Here is a 23,122-nt window from a genome sequence, read left to right on the forward strand (position 1 = left end):
GATATTTAGTACATATAAACGCTTGTAAGATATTGTTACAGGGGCTTTGTTAGCGTGCGCTGTGGCACCATGAACATGCACAACGTATGAGCTTAGAGCAGCGGTAAGTAAAGTATTGAGAGGCAGAGTAGGTTTACAGATGAGTTGTAGGCGAAAGTAACCGGCAGAGTAGCATCCCACTTGTGGAAGTCGGCAGAAATGTAATTTGAAAGTATCAGAATTTGATACTAAAGTTATCCTAAAATACTGGACCTGGCGTCATTGACATTATCCTGATACCGAGATACGGAGTAAAATTTGCTGGTGTCTTGCAGCAGCAAGGCCAGGTATGATAGTGTTGCAGATTAAAAAAAATTGGGCAGTTCCACTCGAAAGGCGAAAAGCCGATCGCGATAGCAAATTAGTAGATGGCTGTACGAAGTAAGGATAGTAGTTTTATCGGCCATATAAACTTGTAAACGTTCACTTACTGACTAAATCAACAATGATAGAATGTGTAAGCGTGACTCAACAAGGACGTAGAAAGAAACAGACGCACAGAGACAGTGCTGTCTTTGCGTTTCTGCTTCTTTCTACATCCTTCTTCAGTTGCACTTACCCATTCTAGCATGGATTCAAACCAAGTAGCCCGTCATTCTGTTTTTACTAAATTAACCATGACGATGTCCCGCGTGCACAGATAAACATAAACACGTCTTGCTCGATAACGGTGTAAACTGTCTATGAAAACGCTGGAGTTGGCAATCGCGGCAGCAGCCTTGAGCCAATTGACCTCTGTCCATCTGTTGCTTCACGGCGTACGAAACGTAGGAAGCACAGCGCATACGAAGCTACCGGCACTATGCGCCCTCTGCAAACATTGCAAATCACTTTGAATATGAGGCCCGCACAGGTGCACACTTTGGCCACATCGCAGATCGCTTTCAAGACACACGAGCGCCACCAATGCGTCCCTACAGCGTCCGCCAAGGGCGTCTACTATGGCGTTCGCAATATGCGTGGCCAATGCCGTAGTAGGCACCGCAATGTCTCCACTCTGTATGGAGCAGCAGGCGAGGAGGACACTGAGACACCCTGGCAGCCGCCGGAGAAGAATGCCTCTCCTCCCTCGCCTCACCCCATTGCCTCGTGTGTCACAGAAGAGGGCACGCGTGCGGGCTGGGTTCCTTGCTCGCGCACGCGAGATTGAACCGCGTTCGCCGTCTCACCCTCACACGCTTTCACTTGTACAGAACCTCATGGCGACGCTGATGGCAGAAATGTGCCTGGAGTGTCCATATAATTGCTATCGCAATAAAAGCTAACTGGAGGGCTGTGCATGTTTCCTCAGTCTGCACTCACTTGTGGCAACTACAGCAGTTGCAAGAACTGAGCAGGCTAGTGTATTGTGATGTCATGAAGCATTCACCTCCTGGGTACTGCAACTGGTTTGTAGAAGAAAGTGTTGTAATAAACTGTTTGATCTGCTGTGACTTACCAGTACTTTTTCTATCATTTAGAGGGTTCGGATCTTCCTTCAACTCAAAATATGACAGGTTGAATATGCCTTGTCGATCACGCAGGTCTTGTCCAAGCGCCCCACCATCCCGGCCGAGTACGGTAGCCGAGTTCCCACGGCTGTGCGTCAGCGTTACCTCAACCTCTTTGTGGATGAATGCGTTAAATGCTCCAGCACCGAAGATGAAGCCATTCAGAAGGTGCGTTGACAGCCACTTGGTGACAGCTCCAGACTTCGATGCCGTCATGCATTGCAATTGACTCTGTGTATAAAGGTGTATTGCTTCAGCTTGTGCTTTTCATTGTACATCGCTCAGGTTTGGTTGTAAAGGCCAGCTATTGATGATCCTAACACTGCTCTCTAGAGGTTTAGTTTTGGCACTGTTATGCAATGGAACCCAGACATACGCTCTAAAATACAGTAAACCCTCCTTAACTGGAACTCTGATATCTCTAAATTCTGGTAAGTCAAAATTTTTTGGCCGTGGTTTTAACCCATGTGTTTTCCACCTCTTACTCTGAATATCACAAAATCTCTACTTTGAAGATACCAGGAAAAAAAGCAATGGATCAGCGTTGGTGTTGTCGCTTCCCATCGCTGCTATAACTGTAAAGCGGTGTCATGGGTGGCAAGTGACATGCAAGCTTCGCCGAGGGATTGCTTTGTTGGCCTCAAAAGGGGCCTCTTAAAAAATGCGAGAAGGTTGCCACGGCAGCCTCTCAGGTTGAGAAATCCAGAAGAAATGCTCAGGTGGGATCGCCATAAGCGTCTCGCCTCGTACTTTTCACTGGCTTGCGCAAGAAAACCCTCATGTCTGTCAGCCCTGCATGCTTTACGCGAAGCTTGCAGACATCCTTCTCCAAGGCATCCAGGTGCTCCATGTAGTGCAACAAAAGGTCCCTTGTGAAAACGAAGCCCCAGAGGGACTGAATCATCTGCAGGGCCTCTTGTAAGGACAACGTTGAGGCAGTCTGCCCTACCGCGTCATGGCTGCCATCGTCACTGTCACAGTAGCTGTCGCTATCCTATGTAAGGACGAGCGTGACGATCACCTCATTGGTTAGAAGCTCTTCGTTTCCAAATTTATAGCGGTGTGCTTTCTTTTCTTCGGCAACGTCGTGCATTGGCGATTGCCAGCGGGAAAATCGACCATCTTCCGTATTGGCGGCAAGTCAAAGGAGGCTGGAAAACCACGTGGCGAGGAACGACTTCGACGCAGCCAACTACGACGAGCACGAGCGGCTTAATCTGTTGGCAGAACTGCACAGCACGAGGGGCCAACGGGCAATCTGGGAGCAACCATGGAGCAGTGCCCAGTGCTGTCAGAGGTCCATTCGTGTTTCGGAGGGTGGCACAGCATAGAGCTATGGGTGCAGCCCATTCGTGTGTGGAGGGGTGGAAGGGCGACAGGAGAGAGGCGCACTAGACTGGCGATGCGGAGAAGGCTGCAAAACAGCATACGGTAGCATGCAGTAGCTGGAATTTCTCTTTTTCTTTTTTCTTTTGAAGGATTTTGCTTTCCGTTACATTTCGGCACAAACACCCAGCAGCCAGACTTTATCATTATAACCGATAATGCGGCATACGGGCATCATAGGAAGTGGGTTATTTCACCATCGAAAACATGCAGAAGTTGACGGTGCAGCAGCTTCTCATTGTTATAACCGATATATTGTTAAAACTGGTATCACTATAAGTGGGTTCGACTGTAGCTGGGATTTGTATTGCCGTTCTCGGTCCTCTTCCGTCCACGTTTTGCACAGCTGCCTTTCCTTACCGTAGGTATGTGCCAACGAACAGGCCCTACAAATGCTGTCCCCCAAAAGTGATCAACCGAGAGTGCGAACCCTGCACTCGCTGCATCTGCAACCGACGTCTATCCCCATTGCAGGCACTGTCCGAAGAAAAGCAGACATACGACCGGAGCTCCAGCAAGACCGTCTACCTGAATGTGGCCGTTAACACGCTCAAGCGACTGCGCCGAGAGGTGGCCCAAGAAGGGGGCGTGTCCTCTGCTGGCTCTGGCTCTTCCGGAACGGCCGCCACCGCTGCTGCTGCGGCGCCCGTGCAGACCTCCAACCGGGTGGTCTCCCACGAGATGGTGTTGCAGGGCGCCCGTGCAGCGCGAACGAGCTTTAGCATCGAGAAGAACCGCTACCGCAAGCCACCTCCGGAACTGACAGGTGAGCGAGGCAGCTAGAAAGCACTGTGCCACGAGAAATGGGACAGAAAATTCCAGATGTCGCGAGGTCGACGGCATGGGAGAAGGAAAAATACTACAAGGGAGCATGATGCTGGGTAGGAAAGGAAAAAATTGTCATTCATCTGACTGTGATATGAAGCTACAAAGGAAACCTGTACGAATTTCTCTGAAAGCTTTGTAGCTTTGTGCTGCAAAGGGGTCACAGTGGGTGCAGGCAACTTCTAAACGCCTGTTTCATGCGAGGTTTTTGTTCTAGCGGGTGATTTTTCCAAGTGTTATTGTAGTACCAATAGCATCCGTCCAGCTTATACAATTTTAGCAAAAAACGTCTGATTTTTAGAACTTGTTTACCATTGTCATACCAATGACAAAAAGCAATTTTTTTTTTCAACAAGTTTAGAGCAACACTGATTTGGAAAGATTCCAATGCAATTGCCAGCTGACTTTTTAGAGCCTGATATTTTGCCTCTGCTTGATGATTCAGGCTTTCCTGCAGCACCTCCCTGCACTCCATAAAACTAGCGTGCAGTGGCACCCGAAAGTTCTAGCACTGTTGCACGAATGTTTCATCAATAAACTTCATGGGCACTTCCATTTGTCTGTGTTGCAGATAAGTCTAGCGGTCACAGTAGATTGGAGGGCCTTTTTGTGCAGCATCCCCACGAAACAAAGACTGCAATATACTTAATGAAAAGTAAACATCTGGTGTAATGTAATGGATTTATCTGTTTTTAACAATTGTTGGTGCACCCAACTTTTTTTTTTGGAGGGGGAGGGAGGAGGGAGTTCAACTGTTGCATTCCTGAAGGTGTTTAAGGTTGGCAGGTCTTCAATACCCACAATGTTTGGGTGATGCCAGTTTTTGATCACTGCACGTCCTTTGGTGGGGTGGGATGCAGCGTCCCGCTTCTATGAGCTGCTGGAGCCGTACCGGCTGTCCACGGAGCAGCTTGTGGAGTACAACTACCCGCGGTCGCATCCAACGGAACCAGGCCGCGCAATTTTTGGCGGAACCGATGGCCGTCAGTACTCCAAACTGAATGGTGAGTCGGTGACTCTGGCCGAAGGATGAAGATTCGCGCATTCTTCTCGTGCCTTGCCTATTTGCACATGTTGCGTTGAAAAACCATCAACTGTGTCTTGTTCGTTATCATTCTGACCATGTGAGTATTTTATGTGGCAATTGCAGTAAACTTCAGCTAGTCTGGCACTTTTGCTTTATTGCAGCACAAGCACGTTGGCAGCAGATGCAAGACCAGTGCTGATTGGAGGCACCTATTGTTGATGTTAACATGTGAACTAAGCCAACTATGCTTGATGTCAATTAGTTGAAAACAGTTAATAAGGAGCCACTTGTTAACATTATATATATACTTAGTTGTTTCTGCAAAGACTGGCGAAAGTTTTTAAAAATTGCCTGTGGCAGATAACACAACTCGAGTCCATAAGCTAGATTACCCAAAGAGGTAGACATTACATCCACAAGAAATGTAAATGCATCATTGACTAATCAACAAAATTTCACTAATTAGGTTTTTAACTTGTTACTTTATGGCAAATAGTGCATCTTATGAATTGTAGCTAATGTGATTGCAATGCATGTCATCTTGGAACGAATTCTGAGGATGACACCAGTTTTGATATATGTGCTCTCAAATTTGTGGTAGGAATGTATTGTTGTTCCACTTTGTTGTTTTTGCCATAGCACCGTTTTAGACATTGAAGCACAAAATATAACTGGAACACAATTTTGTTACAAACTTTGGAAATTAATATACCCAAATCGGTGTCATCCTCAGAATTTGTTCCAATTGGCACAGCCAGAAGTTGGCTGTAGCATGGCAAGCATAGGTAAGTTACTTGCTCTCGCAGGCAAATGCAAGATTTTCGTGTCCAATGTACCGAGAGCGCCTCTTAGCATAGCGACGTAGACACCTGACAGCATGGTCTGTATGGGCGCATTGCCCCTAAGATTGGGTGGACGACAATTTTCCCTTTCGTGACACTTCCTCCACCTTGCGGGACTCCACAGAACTGAGTTGCAAAGTTTATGTCAGTGTGCATTGTTCGGTGTGGCAGAAAACTCTTAATGAGCGAAGAGCTCTGGCATACGCAACAGCCTGGCCTTGAAATGATATTGTGGCATAACTTCACATGACAAACTTCTGGTTTGCCAAATTAATTTCATGCTATTTGTTATAACAAGGTTCGACTTGCTGGATGACTATGCTTACAACTATGTCGTAACATCATTGCAGCTATCATTGTTAATAAAACGGCTGTTCTGAGTTGGTGCTTGTTTGAATCATCCTTGACGTCTGTGGCCCCTTTTTCTTAAAAGTAAGTGAGCCTGTTAGCGCTTTTGCCTGGCGAGCAAACATGTGATGTTGGTTCTTCATGGTAATGTCATTGAAGGCAGCCAAACAGTGCCAGTGTCAACCATGAGAGGCTTGTATGCTGTGCTGACTCACTTCCAAACAAGGTCTTGAGGACTGTTGGATAACATTGTCAATCTTGTAATGCCTCCTGCAATTTATTTTGCTCACTGCGCCTGCCAACTCTTAAAAAACTGAAGGAAATAGCAGAATTACACAAAAAATGAAAAAAAAAATCTTGTACAGTTTTGGCAAGCACCATACGTCATTGGTCATGGAACAGCAAGAACAGAGGAAACTAAATGTTGCATCACAGCCGCCATGAAGGTGCACATCAAAAATCCCTAGAGGGTCAGAACAGAGTGAAAATCGCCACTGCAGTTTTTTTGTTAGCCGTATTGTGGCTTTGGCTCACCACAGTGGCTCGGTGTGGCTATGGCGTCCTGCTGCTGGACTTGAGGTCACAGGTTCGAATCCCAGCTATGGCTGCAGCAATTCAGTGGTGATTAAATGCGAAAGAAAAATACACTTGTGTGCCTATATTTAGGCACTCAATAAAGAACCTTAGGTGGTCAAAATTACCTAATCTGGAGCCTTCCACTACAGCATGTCTCACAGCACCAGTGTTTTGTGATTCTATCAATCAAGCTGCATCTTTAGAATGTAAAACTCCATTGAAGGCCAGCTGCAATGGAGTTTTACTTTGGATAAGTTAGTTAATAAATGACTAGTGTATACATACTACTGGAGCAATCCTGGAAATTCTGGAGGGCTGCTACTATGCTAATTGTCCTACTAGCAGCCTTTAAGTAGAGCCTAAGCGGACAACACGTACCCGGTGCTTAGCGGACGTGACGTAAGTCCCAGTACGTCACCTGCCAGAAATTTCAGCGTGCTACAAACAGCCGCGGATGGCACCTTATCTCGGTCATGTCGAGGGAGCCACGCATTCCGTGTCACGCATCACTTTCGGCAAGCAATAATCGTGGTGTCCCTGTCCCCCCTCACTTTGGTATCAGGAACGTCTAGTTTTTCGAGTCCTTGTGATGCGTGCACTCGTATTTGAAATGAGATATTGCACGGGCTGTGCTATCAGAAACTAGGTTTTTGAAGTGGTTGAAGGAATGACACCTTTATTGGAAAGGCTGGCACTTTCGCCTAAGCTGGGGAACTAGGGGCATTCAGGTGCGAGAATGGGTTTAAACGGAGGGGGCAAACAGGAAATGGCCAGTCAGCCAGCCCTTTTCGCACCTGCTATACATGGCCATGGTAGCCCATAACAATGCTAACTCACCGGTGCTGCGGGATTTCTAAAAACGCTGCCTAAAATTTCATTGCAGTAGGCCTTTAACTACCATTAACTAATCCCAGAGCCATCGCAGTGGGTGTTTCAGTAACCTCTTGCCACGTGCACTTGGTGGTGGCATGGTCGTATAGAGAGCTTCTCGAGTGTAGAGGAGGGGCCGGTATGCCTTTCTCAAGTGCCTGTGTGTTTCTATGCGCAGACTCGATGCTACGATGCAGCCGGTGCGGCGCCATGTTCTCGCTGACGGAAGATGGTGACTACGTCCGCTCGGAGGAGTGCGTCCACCACTGGGGTCGCCTCTGGAAGAAGAGGAGTGAGTGTTATCGACCTTTGCACTTCATTCTGGTGTCATTGCACCTCAGCAGGCCGACTTCACTTGGCTCGCTGCATGTGCTCGTGGTGTTCCGCAATGCTGTATTTGCACGAATATAAATCTGCCAAGCATGTGACACGGGGGTCAGCATTTCGAGGTGCAAATAATGTGTTATTATGATTATAGAATAGGGAAAGTAGTAATACCAGTGACACTTGTTAATTACAACGACCTAATAATGCTATGAGAAAGGTCCATTGTATCAGAAGTCCTCTTTATAGAAAATTAGGGCCACAGCACGTTGTGAAAGACATCCTTGCCGAACCGCCTGTGTCGTCTTTGTGTCTTTCTTTTTGTGTGCATCTTATTTATGCCAAGCCTTCAAGCAAACACAAACTAGGCCAAGAAACAGCCCTCTTGAAGTATGTTGTGAAATGGTGAGACTTTTGCCTGGCTTTCTATCTAGTGTTTGGTTATTGGAACCTGAAGTGCATGCACAAAATCACTACTCTTTAGCATGTGCTAAAGAGGATGAAGGCGCTCACCAGACATTCATTGCATTGCTTGACATTTTCATTCAAATGTGTTACATTATATTACTTTTTCTCCCACCAAAGGTCGCGGGTTTGAGTGTCTTAACTAACTCTACCTTAATTAATTGTGCATTAATTAACTTCACCCTAATCAACACCAAAGGTCAGAGGTTCTACTCCCACCAACGTTCAAGGGTTTGCCTCCTACCAAAGGTCGTCGGGTCGAGTGTCTTAATTAACTGTCTCTTAATGAGCTGTGCCTTAATTCACTTTGCCTTAATCAACAGCAAAGGTAGTGGATTCAACTCTCGACCTTCATAATGTCAATTAGAATCCAACTTGGAGATAAGGTCGGTTTGTCCATATCTCCAAGTGGGTTCGACTCCCACCAAAGGTCGTGGCTTCGACTCCCTATGAATTTTTGATGCCATGAATTTTGGTGCCATAACGCCGGACATTGGATTTTTCACCCCATGAGCTGTCTAAGGCTTTCGCCTTAATAGCACTGTAAGTGTCTCGTGAAACGAGAAGCTTACCGCTAGTGCATTTGTTACTCGAGACAAGGTGCCTTTCGCATCACAGGTGGCCACAAAATGTTGCATGCAGTGCAGTGATGATATGCCCAAAATATGCCCCAAATATTTTCTGTTAAGTCTATTAAGCCATATCTGTTAAAAGCTAAATTCATTGCATGGATTAAAGAGACCGAACTAGCTATGAAGAATAGTCTGTTATATCCGGAGGTATGTTGTAGTATATGAAGAGCCATTGTGATCGGTGCAGGTTGTACTTACTATAGAATACGAAGTAAATATATGTAGTATAAGCAGTCGAGGACATAACCAATAATAGCCAATAATTTTGCTGAACTTTTATTTGCCAAATGAATGAAAATAGTTCTGAAAGAACAATTTGATAGTATAGACAGGCTCTGTGTTGTTCCTTTCTGCCCCTTTAACTTCTTGGTGCTCCGTAGACAGTCAGAAAAGAACTCGATGCTATTCTGGTGGCACAGTTTCATGTGGCAGTGTGTCCTTCCTTGCAGTTGCGGGAGCCCTGGAGAGTCGCTACAGCTGCTGCGAGGGTGACGGAGAATCGGACGGTTGCTGCGTAGCCAAGGTGAGAAGCGAAAGGCGCTGACACCCCTTTCCACAGCCCCACCAACTTAATGGGCACCAACACAATGCACGACACAATGATGCCAAAAAGATGCAATGCATCTGCAGAGATGCATTAGCTGCTTTGTCTGTAGCTGCACTTGATGCAGAGGATGCTACTATATTCCGAGCGAATGAGACCTTTTGCGGTCCCCTAACAAAAGACAAAACTACACGAAAAGTGATTACACATAATTTTCAGCATTCACACCAATGAACCGCAGAGGTCGTGTGACCAGGTTGGTTGCAAAGCGATGGTTGAAAAGCGTCGGTTGAAAAGCAACTAATTTCATGAAGTCACTCACTGCACAATATTTAAGCGTTACAACTGGAGTTGCAAACCTGCTAGACCAATCAGCAACTCAGAAGACGTGCATTGTTATTCAGAGTACACGCTAGCATTTATTTTACGTAATGATAGTGATGCAAGAAGATGTAAATGTATCAATCGCGGGACATTTTGTTGAGACAATGAGCAGATCGTGCTTGCCTGTTGTGAACCTTGGTCATCTCGAGTCATCCCTTCGTTGCCAGTCACAATCAGTCACGTGACTATTGTCAATTGCCAGTGTGAGTGCACCTTAATAGACACGGAGACAGAGATATGGATTAAAAAGCAAATGGAGAGCAAATGCAATGTACTGTACGTACTGCTCATTTATAAGTAATTTAGCCAAGCCGACATTTCATTGCAGTTAACCTTTGAGAGAGAGCCATACTGTACTAACCATGATTACTGCGTCTTCAGTGGTAGCTCCTCATCTAATTTCCGTCCACATGTCCACCTTTCCACTAGGATTCCATCTGAAACTTCAGGTGGCAGTTGTACACGCACTCACACACGCATGCACACACACACACATGCTTGCACGTGCCTTCATTCGGGGAGAAGTACTGTCTGGCACACACTGTGGTCTCAATTGTGCCTGCCTCGTGTTGCAGGGTCACGTGCACGAGGGCCCAGAGCCGAGCCAACTGACAGGCTTTGTTTCAACGCTTGCCAAGAGCCCACCACCTGGTGGGGGCTGTCCAGGAGTCTACGCACTAGACTGTGAAATGGTAAGTGTCTCGACCTTTACCGGTGGTTCTGCCTGGATGTTTGCCTTAATAGCGCAAGGAAGGCGACAGCACAAGAGAAAACGACGTCTTCCTCACGGTATCGAGGCAAACATGCAAACTTGCCCAAATCTCGGTTCTTGTACTTGGAATTTGCCAACCACTGTATGTAGTTGCCAAACTTCAACTTCCAGCTCAACTTCAACGGTGGTTCAACAAGATAGGTTCATGGGAAAGCTTGCTTACAGAATTTTGCATATCATCTAATTGTGGTAAATATGTGGTCTTCAGTGGAACTAGGACTGGTAAGTTTATCAAAAATGTGTTAGATTGGGGGGGGGAGGGTGTGTACCTGCCGCAGTGGCCCAGTAACCATGGCATGAATAAATGGTAGCAGTAAGTACATGGTAAAGACTCAATATAGTAATACGCCTCGTCGCACCGTCGGATAGACTTTTCTCACATTCTCAGACATTTGGTTTGGAACGCTTACTCGCTCCAGGCTGCTCAGTGGCCATGGCATTCGGCACCCGAGCTTCTGGTCGCAGGTTCGATGCCAGACCACTGCAGCCAGATTGCACTGGAGGTTGAATGCAAAAACAGTCACGTGCCACACTTTGGGTGCACTAGGTGATGAACATTAGGCGATGAAAATTAATTCGGAGCCCCTCGGTGTGTTATCCCTTGTAGCCCAACGTGCAACTTCAGGATGTTAAACCTCGCAGCTTAGTTTAAAGTCTGTTTGATTTGCCTGCACTTCGTGAACAAGTTCAGGCAGTGCTGCACTCACCATTTGGTTCGGAAAGCGAAAGTAAAGTTCACGCCCAGTTTCTGAACTTTTCTGCTCTGCTGGGATTGTCTCTGCCGGAGTTGGGCTGCGACGAGGCAGCAGGCAATTTCTCCGGCGCTATGGCAGCAGACGACACTACAAGAAATATGGCTGTGCTACTGAATGGCATGCTGACAAATTGCAACCTTAGTTGGCAGCGATGGCACCCGTGTCCGCAAGAGAAGCTGTATTCGTACACGGCCCTCAAATGTGTTTTGAGACGGGCAGAAAAGGCTCTTGAACTCGAATTCGAGGCAGTTTCTTACCAACTCCTCACATTATTTGAGGCATCCGATTTTTTTTTGTCTCAACAACTTGCATGTTCCAGCATTGCAACCATGACCATTATACCACACATTTGTACTTTCGGAGCACTGGCAATGAGCCGCTGTTTATCATTTTCCCTATGGCAATGCAGCCACAAATCTCACAATAACGGGCATCCGCAATGCAGTCATGGGCTCACCTGCTGGGCCGCACCAACCATAAAAGAAGGCGTGCGATGCAGGCGCACAAGCTGAAGGCTTGCACCATATGCACACTTTTGCATTAGTTTGTGCTCTAATGTCACACTACGGCTGCGCTTCTGAACTGGCACTGCACGAGCTTGGAACTGTGCAGCGAACTCCTGAAAAAATTGCAGGCAAATCGAACAGACCATTGATTATATGACACTGACATGCCGAACTCCTCTTCCTGTTCATCGTACCAACCGAACATTCACGACGTGTCTCGTATCAACAATGCTGCTAGTGGGAGTTTCACCATTCTGGTTAAGCCAAGTTAAGTGTGGAGAAAAGCCGGCTTATGGCTCAGTGCCTCTGTTGTCAATTTCTTTTCTGTAACCTTGTGTGTGTTTCCTTTTTCTTCCAACTTGCTAACATTTCAATATTGTAGGATATGAACATGTTTAATGTTGATGGGGAAATGGCGGTTTTTTTTATTCGAAAAGCCTCTGATTTGATTTTGCTTCAAGTGCTGTCCAATTCACTTTTGATTCATTCTCGGGAATTGCTATTTGCACACCCCTTAACAAAGATATGGAAATGAAAAGTTTGTCTCATTATAAATTTCAATATACAGTCGAATCTCGTTAATTCGAAGACGGTTAACTCGAACATTCGTTTTATCCGAATTGACGCCACAGTCCCGTCAAAGTTATGTGCATTGCAAAGGACGAAAAAGCCCGGTAATTCGAATGCGCAAGCGTTTGCGACGGTTAATTCAAACATACTGCCCTCCTGCAATGCTCTCAGCAGCGCGCCAAAGCACTCCTCTCACCCCGCCACAGAGGAAGAGTTTAGGAGAGACTCCTCCACGTCGCACGCGAAGAAAAAATAAAGCCGTGGCGGAAATTTGTGCCCAGGCTTGTGCAGGCGCGTATCACTGATTTCTGTTCGTGACCGGGTTAGTGACTTCTGTTAGTGTCGCAGCGCTGCCATGTACCCCATGGAGTCAGTGTGTAAGAAAGTTTGAAATTTCGGACGTAAAAAAACCTTCGCCGTCCGAATTTCCGGACTTCTTGCCATGACCGCAGGTCCGAAATGTCATTAATCGAAGCCACCACCACCGCCATTTTGATTGTCGCGCCGCCTCGAGCCGGCACTCTCGCACGCAGATCCGCTGGCAGCCGTAGCCACACCACGGCAACGCTAGGCCTAGCTACTTTGACGTTCGCTACCAAGCTTCTTGCTGTTCGGTGCCGTGTTTTTCATTGAAACAATTGGCCGCTGTTAGCAATGGCGCCGACTCCGCCTTTGTAATCCGCGCCGATGTTTTCAGAGCGCGGAAAGCACGACGCGTTGCACAATACCGGTTCCCGAAAGTCAACTCCGCCCCGGTGCAGAAGTCTCACGCAGTGAAGCATACCAAAAGTTCGAAGGGCAATTGTCAAGGGACATATGTTTCCATTTATTATACACGCGTGCACTCGCCGCCTCCTATCACAGTACAAGCACCGATACGCCTGATAACTGACTGTAACTTATAAATACGTGTGAATAAATCTTGTGGAACTTGCCACTCATGTGTTAGCTCGGTGCACATGCGCCACTGCAGGTAAGTCCTCCATTCAGTTAGCTTCCTTTAATTCGAACTTCTTTTAATTCGAGCAAATTTTCGGGCCCCTTCGAGTTCAAATTACCGAGATTCGACTGTACTGAGGCTCATTATACGAAGGTTTAACCATACAACACTCCTCATGGCACATACATATTACCACGACCCAAGGGCACCCCTGTGAAATAGTTTTCATCTGTGCAGTGCTACACTTCGGAAGGTGTCGAGCTGACACGAGTGACAGTGGTTGGCTGGGACCTGCAGCCTGTGTACGAGACGCTCGTCAAGCCAAGGGGGAAGATCTTGGACTACAACACACGGTGAGTGAGAGGGCTCACTGTGAACCAAGCTCACCATCAGCGACCATGACCCCCCCCCGCCTCCTCCTCCAATCAACCTGTTCTTTCTGCACTATGTGCACAGTCAGCAATAATCTCTTGCTTTTAGCTTACTTGCCAGTCATCCAGAAATTTCCATCAAGTTTATGAATTCAAGCTTGTTCTGCTATTTTATGAATGTTACGTCAAGTGTTACAAAAAAACAAATTTTCTTCTCGTGAAAGTTTCACATATCGATCTCCTATAATACCCTTGGAAGCCTCCTGATTGTTAAAGGACACCAAAGCAGTACTTGCTTAGGACAACTCTATTCTGACATTTTCTTGAAGCAGGAGAAATCGGCCACAGCAGAGTCATTAAAAAAGCCATTGTGATCTAAGAATAGTGTGTTCCTTGTCAATGTGGGCAGTTTCAAGTTTGCTGCTACTTGTGGGCTGTCTCAAAAGGTAAATTATTGGCAATAAAGTGCGTGTGTATATCCAACGAGAGGTATGTCTTCGGGACAGACTTTTAAATAATTCATGTTGTTCACCACCTCTTCCATTGCGTTGTTGTGTCTGCTGGATTTAAAAAAAATTTTGAGTTTGTAGAGTGGGCTCCAAATCTCTGCGTAGACAGCTGCTTAGCCATCTTTGCTTGACAATCACCATCTTAAGTCCTGTTTCAATGTGCGGTTAGACGGCAAAGAAAGCTTCAAGAAGACAGCATCGGAGTCAGAAAGTATGAAGACTACTTTGCTGTGTAAGCAAGCAGATGACGCAGGCAAGATCTGCTATGGGAAGCAACTGGATAGAGTCTAATCTAGTGATCTTGGTTAACACAACTTACCATTGTGGGGAAGGTCCTGTGGACATGGCTAGTGTGTAAAACAGTAAGCGTGAGTGCTGGTTAGACTAGAGGGAAAAACACAGGCTTAGGAAAGCGATGTGCACGAGTCGTCAGGCGGCACAGGACTATTATATGGTTTGCAATAACACAGATTAAGGAGCACCATAGCATCAAATAAAAAGTGAGTGAAATAACTGAATTTTTTAGTTTTAACAAGTTTTCTAAACAAAATTAGTCACATTAACCTTACGGTGCAACCTTGTGCTAGAAATTGGGCACCAGGTGGCAAAAGATGTCTAGGAATGTTTATGTTCCAATTACACAGACTGGTGCAGAGAAGAAGCTGTCTCCTAAGATGCCGGGTTAGACAGCTTTGCTTGCTGGAACGAATTGGAACACAGCCATCATTTGGCAAGTACTGTGCGCAAACCAGCCAGTAACCGCAAGGCTTGCCCACCGGACGACACTGCCAACCGCCATCGCTGCACAGCTGACTGCGTGTCCCTCGCTGCCGCCACAGGTTCAGCGGCCTGACGGAAGAGGACATGGTGGGTGTGGAGACGAACCTGCGGGATGTCCAGGCAGCCCTGCTGGCCCGTTTCTCGGCCGACACCCTGCTCCTGGGCCACAGCCTGGACTCGGACCTTCGCGCCCTGCGGCTGGTGCACGGGCACGTCGTCGACACGGCCGCCGTGTTCCCCCACCGACGGGGCCTTCCTTACAAGCGGGCCCTGCGCACCCTCATGGCCGAACACCTGAGCAAGATCATCCAGAATGGAGGTGATTGCACTCTCTTCTGTTCGGTCTGTTTTTACAGGCCTGGTAGGTTAGAACGGTGCTAACCTTACACCTGCATACCTTTAAAGGAAAAGTTAATTAAATTCTTGAGTATTACCTACCAAAACCACCAGATCATTGTGAGGCACACTGGGGTCGGGGAGTCCGGATTAATTTTGACCACCTGGGGTTCTTTAATGTACGCCTAAATCTAAGTACACCAGTTCTGGTGGCTTAGTGGCTAATGGCACTGTGCTGCTTAGCCTGGGCGCACAGCGTCAAGTCCTTGCCACCGTGGCTGCATCTCAGTGGGGGCGAAATGCAGAAACGCTGGTGTTCAGTGCATTGGGTGCGCGTTAAAGAACACCGTGTGGTCAAAGTTATTCCGGAGTCCTCCACAATGGCGTGCCTCATAATCAAATTGCAGTTCTGGCATGTAAAACCTCAGAACTCAATAGTCTTTCTTTTTTAAATCTAAGTACACAAGTGCTTTTGCATTTTGCCCCTTTCGAAATGTGGCTGCCACGGCAGGTATCGAACCTGCGACCTTGAGCTTAACAGAACAGTGCCATAGCCACTTAGCTATCGTGGTGAGTCACTTGCATACCTGCCAACTTTTGTGATTGTATTGTAAGATATCCAGATCTTCTAGCTTGTGTACGATAGTCATATTGACACCAATAATTTACAGTTTTTCATTTACACCTAGTTTAGGGTAAAAGTTGTTCCGAGGAATGACAATACAGTCACTGACCCAATTTTTTTTTTTCACCCATCGATTATATGAGCCTGCCTGCTCATCAGTGACGCTAACTTATAGAACAAACGTATAAGAATAGTTGAAGTTTCGGCCATGGTTCTGTAAATTTTTCATGAATACTCTTCATCCAATGTTGACGAACACTAAATGTTTGTGACTTTTTAGCTTCATGCTGCTCTTACGTGGAGAAAAAGTATATTCCCTTTTTTTTATAAACATTCTTCGACGAAGTTTATTCTAGCTGTGGCTGTATACAGCAGAGTTCCAATTAACAGCTCCCTCACAGAGTGAAGCCAGAAAATATTCAATAAACAATCAACATTCTGAGTAGTCAAACAATTTATATTTTTCACGAAATGTTAGCATTTCTTGGCTATGACAGTGCCATTTTTTCATTTCTAAGGTTAGCAGGTGTGCACTTGGCGTAACGCAGCGTCATAACCAAATAGTTGAGATGGTTCTGTAGTTGTTGCGTGTGCAGCGACTGCATGCCTGTTGCATATGCAAGGTGCATGTGCAAGCGCTCTGCGTGCATCGTGATGCAAACAGCACTGCTGAAATATTTCTCTTTATTTTAACATGCAACCCAGTGCCATCTTGCGTAGTGTTGTAAAAGCTTGAGAAAATTGTGAAATCACCTCCTCGGCTCCCATTGCGAATCCTTAAGACCAACATAAATTCAGTATATCTACGGGCGTTGGCTGGCCTTGCATCACTCTGCATCAGTGCATAAGTGTAGAGCGACGTACCAAGCCGAAATGCCCTGAGCTGGACATGCCAAATCTCAGTATCATCTAGCATGACGTGCCAGATCTTGGCACTGGCACTGAGATCTATAGTGTATCAAAATTTCGGTGTTTTCGCTTGTTTCCTTCCTCGGCACCAATGCCTGGTGACTCAACGCCAGCCGACTCTCTCGGAAACGCTTTATTTGGGTCAGCCTTGCCGCCTGCCTCTCGCAAACACAAAGTATATGTGCAATGCCTTACGTATGATTGATGCAGGTATGCCATTGACGTGAAATGGACTTACCTACACAAGGCCATTGCACTTGCTAAACTAAAGCTGCCTTTTGCATGGCCTACGAAGTTGAAGGCACAGTGTAGTACACTGTTAAAGGGAACACTGAAATGTGCGCCTCTCACTTTGCTGCCATCCTAGCTGCAAGTTGCCTGGGTGCCATGTCAGTGTACTGCACAGATGTGTCAGAAGATGTCAGAGCTACCAACCACAAATTATATGCTGCCAATATTGGAGATTTTGCTCTTGCAAGAGAAGACAGCTTGGACATGATCTGCACTTAAGTGTTCTCTTTTACAGTGGATTCCTCTGTACAACTCCTGGCAGCCAAATTCCAGTAGGTCTGAATGTAAGGACTTTTGGCCTGACTGGGAAATAATATACATTTCGGATTAGTGCAATCCATGACATACTTCTATGTCTCTTTCTTTTCGTACCATTTTTAAGCTTTATGAGCCACCTTCCATGTTATAAACCTTTCTGTTGGTAGCCAGCACAGCAGCCTGTGTCTTCTATTTCTGTATCCTCTGCTTAGCACTGTTTTCTGCCGAAACATGTGTCGGTGTAGCTCACCTAGCTGCAGTATTGGTTCATGTCAATTAAGTGGTCTAAATCAATCCTGAAGCCCTTCATTATAATGTCATAGTGTGTGTTGCTTTTATATTGCATGTCTCATAATCTAATCTCTTACACTCTCCCACCTCTGGCATTAGCTTAACCACCACTCCTAGCACGGTACAGCTGCACTTCCTTGTGAATGAAAAGTGGGCATACCAGGGTGCACCCAAAAGTAACCGGAATCGTACTCCTACGCATCATGTACTCATAGTATGTACGAGATTTTGCTGCTAGGGCGCTGTGGGACGACCTCTCCTGAGTCAGTATGCCAAGTGGTGTCAACTGGCAACGATGCGTGTTGTTTCTGTGGCAGTTCTGTGTGTGTATCGGTAGTGCATTCGTGACAAGAAGAAATGGCAGATTCTTGCGAACAATGTGCGGCTATGAAGTTTTGCTTTTTATTCGGCAAGAACGCAGCAGAAACTGTTGTAATGATACAAACAGTTTACAAAGAACATGCTCAAGAACATGAACATGAAGTAAAACGCAAATATATGAATGGTTTGCTCGGTTTAAAGGGGGGGAAATGTCCATTGAAGACCAGCCCCATCAGGGTCTTCCTTCAAGTGCGTGAACCGAGGCCAACATCACCATAATCCGTGATCTCATCAAGGAAGACCGGCGCAGAACAATAAACTAACTCGAAGACTTATCCTGATTATCTCGGAGCTCCGTTCTGTGGATTTTGCACAGCGATTTGGGAATGCGACGACAAGCTGCTAAGTTTGTGCCCAGACTTCTCACCGAAGAGCAAAGGGATCGGCGTATGGAAGCCTGTCGTGCAATGAAGTATACAGTCACAGACCAGCCAAAATTTTTCAACAATATCATCGCAGTTGACGAGTCAATGGTGCTATGGGTACGACCGCGAAAGTAAACAACAGAGAAGTTAATGGAAGTCCCCAGGCTCGCCTCGTCTGAAAAAAGCTCGTCGAGTTAAATGGAACTTGAAGACGATGCCGATCTGCGTGTTTTTTTCTTTCTTTTCTTTTTTTTTTTTTACATCAAAAGGATCGTACACTTAGAATTCGTCCCTCAGCACCACAAAACGTCAACCATCAGTTCTGTTTGGAGGTGTTGAAACGGCTGCGCAGAAGTGTGACACGAAAGCGTCCGTCCTTGTGGCATTCCGCCGAGTGGTTCCTGCATCATGACAGTGTTCCCGTGCAAATGGATCTCAGTGTTTGGCGGTTTTTGGCCAAGCGCACTGCTCGCCAGGTGTGGCTCTTGTGGACTTGTTCCTCTTCAGTCGGATGAAAAGGGACTTTAAAGGCAAGCGTTTTGCCTATGTTGACGAAGTCAAACGCAATGTTACGACGGCGCTAGCAGGTATAAAAGAGGCCGAATTTTCAAGGTTCTTCCAGCAATGGAATTAATGTTTGGACAAGTGCATTAGTACTAATGAAGAGTACTTTCAGGGTGATTAACATTGTAATAAAAAAGAAATAATGTCCACACTTCTAGTCAGGAAATTCCAGTTATTTTTGGATCCCCCGTTGTATATATGTGTAAATATAGCCAATGCATACCTGCCAACTGTCCCAAATTTTTCTAAAGGTTTACTAATTTGGGATAGCTTTACAATTTTACTAATGTTTCATCAAGTCCTAGGAAAAATAAATTATGCTCACGAAAAAGCTTCGCTCGTCAGTCTAAAAGAACCATACCCTTGGAGGTCTTCTGTTGTTGAAAGGACGCTAGAGTGGTAGCAGTTTCTAGCATGTTTATTTGTACAAGTTCCTGAGACAGGCACAAAATTGACAATAGCAAGCTCACTTAAAAAGTTGCTGTCATCTTAAAACAGTGCGTTGATTGTCACTTTGTGCTGTTCCACGTTCGCTGCTGGTTCTGCACTGCAGCTCAGTAGTAAATTATTATTAATAAAGTGTGTACTGTGTGTTCTCAGGGTAAGTATTTAAAAAAAATGCGTGGCTATTTCCTCTTCTGGTGCTGCCTTCAGTATCTTTATAAATTTAAAATTTCACAGGTTGGCAGGTATATCAGTGATAAGGACAATGTTAAGCACACATTCCTTGTAAGATGTGCACACCACATTGTGCCTGCACTGAAACACTGGAGAGTAAAGATTTGCATTTCTCAATTACTGATTGCTCGCCCTCAAGGAATTGCTCCAACCTTGCATACAGGGGCGTAGCCAGGGAGGGAGACACACCGGGCATGTGGCCCGTCCCCCTCCCCGCAAGATGTCTGTGTATCAGGATGCTGATTTATTATTTATTTGAATGATTTATTTTCGTATTGCAACAGCAAGTGAACAAACATCTGTTGGATCTGTAGCTGAACGCTAGTTAGAGGCCCAATAAAGTACAGGCAAGGCCTAGCATTGCAACATCGCTAAAGAGAGCAGTACACAGAGGAGAGCGAATTCTAGAAACAGAAGAAATCAAATACTTGGAATGTAGTGTACTGAAGGCACATACACTTAAAACTAGGGAAGCAAGCATTGTATACAGGCTAGTAGCTAACGTGATAAAAAAAAAAACAATAGCCAGTTGACTTATAAAGTGCATATTATGCTCTCTATTTGCTTTGTAACACAGTGATCAGGTGCTCTAAGCGAGAGCGTAGAGGTCTGTACTTGAGCATGCAAGTGATCACGTCACGCTTTCCATTGTGCGCAGTGGACGGTCACGACAGCCAGGAAGATGCAGCCGCCTGCATGGAGCTCATGCTCTGGAAAGTGCGTGACGACCTCAAGAAAGGCATCCGATGATGGCGCGGATGCCCCCAGCAGTGCCGAACATAGCCGCAAAAAAAGAACTTGGTCCGCTTTGCCATAGCTGGCAAGGAGGCGCACCACGTCCTCTGGTGGTCTGGAAAGCCTGCACGTTCAGCAGGGATGGCTTTCGCCTTTTGACACACTGCTTCACTTGCGACGAACGAATTTGGGAGCCCCAGGAAAGCGCCCGCAGCAGCTTTGGACTACCCTGGATCCATTGGTATTCGTCTTGCGAGAGCAAGGTTCGCTAGCGGGTTTTACAGTGCACTGAGCTTGAGGCTGGCCGTGCTTAGTGCTAGGGAGGCTAATCCTTTGGCTCCTGAAGAGGGCTGGACCATGGCTATTAGCTCTATTCAAACAATGCTTCAGGCATGTCATTTTAAAGGCCCGCCCGCGTACTACAATGCCAAGTGGAGCGAAGAATGAAACGTGTCGAACAAATTTGGAAATTTTTAGCGAAGCAGTAACAAACAAAAACGAGAGTTCTGCAAAAAAAAAAAGAAGACAGTTTATGATTTGTCAACAAGCATTTTGTTAGGAAAACTGAATAAGGACAGGCGGCTTTCTAGCATTGCCTCTGATTTTTTAAGAAAGCTGTCACTCAGATTGAGGACAAGAAAATGGTAGGCAACAGTCTTCGAGCCAGGTCGGCACTAGTTATGCTGCTAGTGTCAAAAAGCTTTCCTTGCCAGGCTCCCAAAGGTCACAAGTGTTTGGGTTTGAGCAAGGCAGAGTCTTAGTTGGACAATGATATAAGAGTTTTTACCTCGCTCATTTGGGCAGAATTAAAGATAGTCGCAAAAAAGAAAAGTAAGTTTTGTTGTTCGCTCAGGACTTCTAAATAAGATGTGAGAGAGAAAGTAATCACCCCTTTTCTCATCTGCCAAGCCTGGCTTCATCTCGTGCGCACACGAAGTACTACCGTGTCTGCCTTCATTATCTTTGGATACACTCCCCACTTCTCCTAGGTGGCGTGCTTGCCAGTGCTGGTCGCCTGTGGTACGCACGCCACCGACCAGAGCACCCACGTCCCATTGTTAGCACCGCTGGGGTCGTGCTTGACCTATTTTTTCCTGCACGCGTGGAAGTTTCTCAATGTTGAGGGGGAGTTGTAACCTATATTTATGTATATATATAAATATATATGGCACAAACCGTTGTCTGTTCTTGCGCTTGTTTCTTTTCTCCTTAACTGTGAGCAATACCAGAAGAACCACGTCGAATAAACGTGTTGTTTCAAAGTCACTGGCCTCGTCTCTTTCACTGAAATCACCGGTCTGCCTGGTACTGCAGCTGGATTCATTTTTGTAAACTGCCTTGTTCAAGAACTATCTGGGAATGCTCATGGGGTTCTTCCTCTGACTTGTCATGGGGTTTGCTGTCCATTTCTTGGCCTTAAAGCAGCAGCAGTTTGTGAAATTAGGAGTTCTTTAGCATATTATGCTTCCTGAACCTTCGCATTAACCACTCAGTGAAGCTGGAGGGATTACAAAATATGAGTAACCGCCATATTCAGAAACTCATCTTAATTTGAAGCTCATGCTTGACTTGATATAAATGATGCCTGGTGCGCACATGCCCAAGACACTCATTGCGTTTCTTTTGGTGCATTCACAATAGGCGTCATTTAAATCAAGCCAAGCACGGGCTTCAAGTTGCGCTTCTGAATGTGGGGGTAAGTGGCCAGAACACATACAGATAGCTGCTATGTAGGTTTACTTGTTGTACCCCCTCCCCCTTCAAACTTGTCAGCTGCTACTCGTCACTCGTACTATGCGCTTCCAGCATCTCTCTTGACACTTCTTGAGCCATCATGCTGATCTCTGGTGAACCACTGAAGGCAGTGGTGTAGCCAGGGGGTGGCATACCGAGCACGTGCCCTCCCCGCCCCCCCTTACGAAATGTCTTCTCTGTTAGTATGTGGCCTTCCCAACTCGCCTCTCCTTTCTGGCAACGGCGGCAGAACTGGTAGTGACATACTATTGTGACCCTTTGTTCATCCACGACACATCAGATAGATATACACAGCACAGTCATTCTCGGCAAAAAATTTTTAGGAATATTGTACAAAAGTGCTGTGATTCTGCCGGCGCCTTTTGCACCAAGTGTGGTTTTCTAGATGTAGCGGAATTTTGCCATATTGTGGAATTTGCCATATAGTGGAATCCACCATCTTGTCAGCACTAGTTGGCTCGGAACTATGCTATACAGCCTTCCCGATTGGCTCAAATAGAGCAACATGGCAGAATTGCACTCTGTCCATAATAGCACCAAGTCCACTGGATCTGTCACTAATAGATAGTAATTACGGACAATGGACATAGCCAATTGTTTCCAGACATTTAACTTCTTGAGTTGAAACGGGAGAAAAACAAAATTGTGCATTTTCTCCCGAAAGGCAATGCATTGAAAGTGATAGCAAGGCTTTAGCGCTGTGCCGAAGCTCCTCAGGCCATGTGGATTTGTGCTAACAGCCATGGAGAAAAAAAAAGAGTGTCACGTAACAACCTTGAATGCGAGCACCCGCCTCCCTCAAAAAAGGGGGGTAATCCAAGGGATGACGGAAATTCTGCCATAAGCACGTGATCACGTAACGTAACAGGCAAGCGGTACGCCGCCTGCCTGGCTTCGGTGCACGCTTGTTGCCTGTGCTCACGCGAGTTCCACTTTTCCAGCCTTTTTTTCCTTTTTCTTCATTCCCCGGCTGGGTGAA

At 46.1% G+C, this 23,122-nt stretch overlaps 1 protein-coding gene across 2 annotated transcripts in view; it reads left to right on the forward strand.

Annotated features, from left to right (window-relative positions):
- Window positions 1-21,654, forward strand: part of LOC126517769 (uncharacterized) — a 42,406-nt gene extending 20,752 nt beyond the window's left edge. For both annotated transcript variants that reach the window (XM_050167561.3, XM_055064501.2), the window contains exons 8-16: window positions 1,563-1,697; window positions 3,390-3,681; window positions 4,601-4,744; window positions 7,582-7,695; window positions 9,274-9,347; window positions 10,328-10,444; window positions 13,533-13,648; window positions 15,015-15,274; window positions 20,312-21,654. In XM_050167561.3, coding sequence (XP_050023518.2) covers window positions 1,563-1,697; window positions 3,390-3,681; window positions 4,601-4,744; window positions 7,582-7,695; window positions 9,274-9,347; window positions 10,328-10,444; window positions 13,533-13,648; window positions 15,015-15,274; window positions 20,312-20,403 — 1,344 coding nt within the window. In that variant the 3' untranslated portion in view covers window positions 20,404-21,654. The remainder of the gene's footprint in view (window positions 1-1,562; window positions 1,698-3,389; window positions 3,682-4,600; window positions 4,745-7,581; window positions 7,696-9,273; window positions 9,348-10,327; window positions 10,445-13,532; window positions 13,649-15,014; window positions 15,275-20,311) is intronic.
- The last annotated feature ends 1,468 nt before the right edge of the window (window positions 21,655-23,122 follow it).

Source organism: Dermacentor andersoni, chromosome 11, assembly GCF_023375885.2.
Source record: "Dermacentor andersoni chromosome 11, qqDerAnde1_hic_scaffold, whole genome shotgun sequence".
Classification (NCBI taxonomy): domain Eukaryota; kingdom Metazoa; phylum Arthropoda; class Arachnida; order Ixodida; family Ixodidae; genus Dermacentor; species Dermacentor andersoni.